The 1,754-nt window shown below is 47.9% G+C and overlaps 1 gene segment (V, D, J or C); it reads right to left on the bottom strand.

The window, feature by feature from the left end:
- Positions 1-12: 12 nt before the first annotated feature.
- LOC103584575 lies at positions 13-472 on the bottom strand (the record flags this gene model as incomplete). The annotated part of the segment is given in 2 exon segments: positions 13-342; positions 427-472. Coding segments are annotated over 2 exon segments (376 nt in total), but the record flags the coding sequence as incomplete, so codon positions are not given.
- Between the last annotated feature and the right edge of the window lie 1,282 nt (positions 473-1,754).

Raw genomic sequence — 1,754 nt, 5'->3', positions numbered from 1 at the left:
GTCTGGGCTCACGCTGACTTCCTGTCACTGTGTCTCTCGCACAGTAATACACGCCTGTGTCCTCGTCGGTCACGGAGCTCAGCTGCAGGAAGAACTGGTTCTTGGACGTGTCTCTGGTGATGGAGGTGCGGCTCTTGAGGGACGGGTTATAATATGTGCTTCCATCATAACTAATGTATCCCATCCACTCAAGGCTCTTCCCCGTGGGCTGGCGGATCCAGCTCCAGTAGTAATAACTGGTTGTGATGGAGAATCCAGAGACAGCACAGGTGAGGGAGAGGGCCTGCGAGGGCTTCACCAGTCCTGGGCCTGACTCCTGCAGCTGCACCTCGGACAGGACACCTGGAGAAAAAGAGAATCAGAACCTGTCAGTCATACTCAGTTACAAACATCCCAGAACCCATGTGTGACATTTGAGACACTCACATTGGGGAGCTGTCACCAGGCAAAGGAGTAGACCCCACAGTCTCATCTTCTGTTAGATCTCAACTCTGCCTTCCCCAGAGACCTGAGCCCTGTCTGAGGACAGACCTGTGAGCTTCCACCGCCCATGAGTCTACATTTACCCTGGAGCTTGAAGGAAAATTTGCATGTGGGGGAACTCTGTCCTTATAAGTGCTGAGGAACTGAGGTGACATTATCTGTATTTTTGTTTTCTTTTAGTTAACTGCGAGCTTTTGTTTTTCTTTAAAAATTTTTGACATGTAATTGTGAAATGGGTGAGAACTTGCTGAGTTTCAAACATGGGAAAATGTGAGCCTAGCTGTCTGAGGCCAGATCTAACTTTCTTTAACCCCTGTCTTCTTCTGTGCTCTGTTGGACTCAGCCCTACCCTGTCATAAACGCAGGCTCTGGGTCTTGCTTCCACAATTTTGGTCCCAGCACAACCCCTGCTTTCTTTGCCTGTATCCTCTCCTGTGATGTGGTTCTCATCATCCCTGAGAGCTCGTTCCATTGTTCCACTGTTGCTGTTCCATGAGTTCCACTCCTACATTGTGCTGTCCATCCTGCCATAGAAGACACAGCCCTTCAGAATCCACAGAGACCCTGCCAAAGGTGATGCCCTATGCATTACTCTGGAAAATGAAAAATGATTCTCAATGTTTTAGAAAGAGATCAAGACCCTTATAAATTCCAGCTTCCCTCACTGATTCCTGTTCATCTAAAGTGTAAAAATGTTCAACCTAAAGTCAGTTTTCGTTCACATTTTATGGATGTTAATCTTTCATTTAATCATCCAATCTCATCAGATATTCCAGCTGTAAATATATACACACACACACACACACACACACACACACACACACACACACACACACACACAATCAATTGCAATGGTTAACATGCAAGCAGTAATAACATCCTTAATATAAAAATTTTAAAAACATATTTCCCTTTGAGGTCTGTGTGTTGGGGCCCACGACAGCTGCTCCATGACTGTGGGCACCATTCTCTGCACCACTGCCCACCACAGAGAAAGAGGCCAGGGGCTGGGGTGGATGCTGTGCTGTGTCTGCCCCTGTGACCTCCCTCTCAGTCCCAAGAGCAGATCCATGTCATGGTGGGACAGCCCGTCAAGGGTCCTGAATGAATTTCAAGACAGGAGCTGCTGTTGGACAATTTGGGGCTGATTCTTCAGTTCCTGTTAACTCATACATTTTGTTGGAATTTTCCAAAATGTTAAAAGACATGGTATGGGCCGGCCTGGTGGCGCACTGCTACAGTGCGCCGCTTGGGAGCGCGGCGGCGCTCCC

Source organism: Galeopterus variegatus, unplaced genomic scaffold (assembly GCF_000696425.1).
Source record: "Galeopterus variegatus unplaced genomic scaffold, G_variegatus-3.0.2 Scaffold66196, whole genome shotgun sequence".
NCBI classification, from domain to species: Eukaryota; Metazoa; Chordata; class Mammalia; order Dermoptera; family Cynocephalidae; genus Galeopterus; species Galeopterus variegatus.
This window is presented reverse-complemented; position numbering and strand designations above follow the sequence as displayed.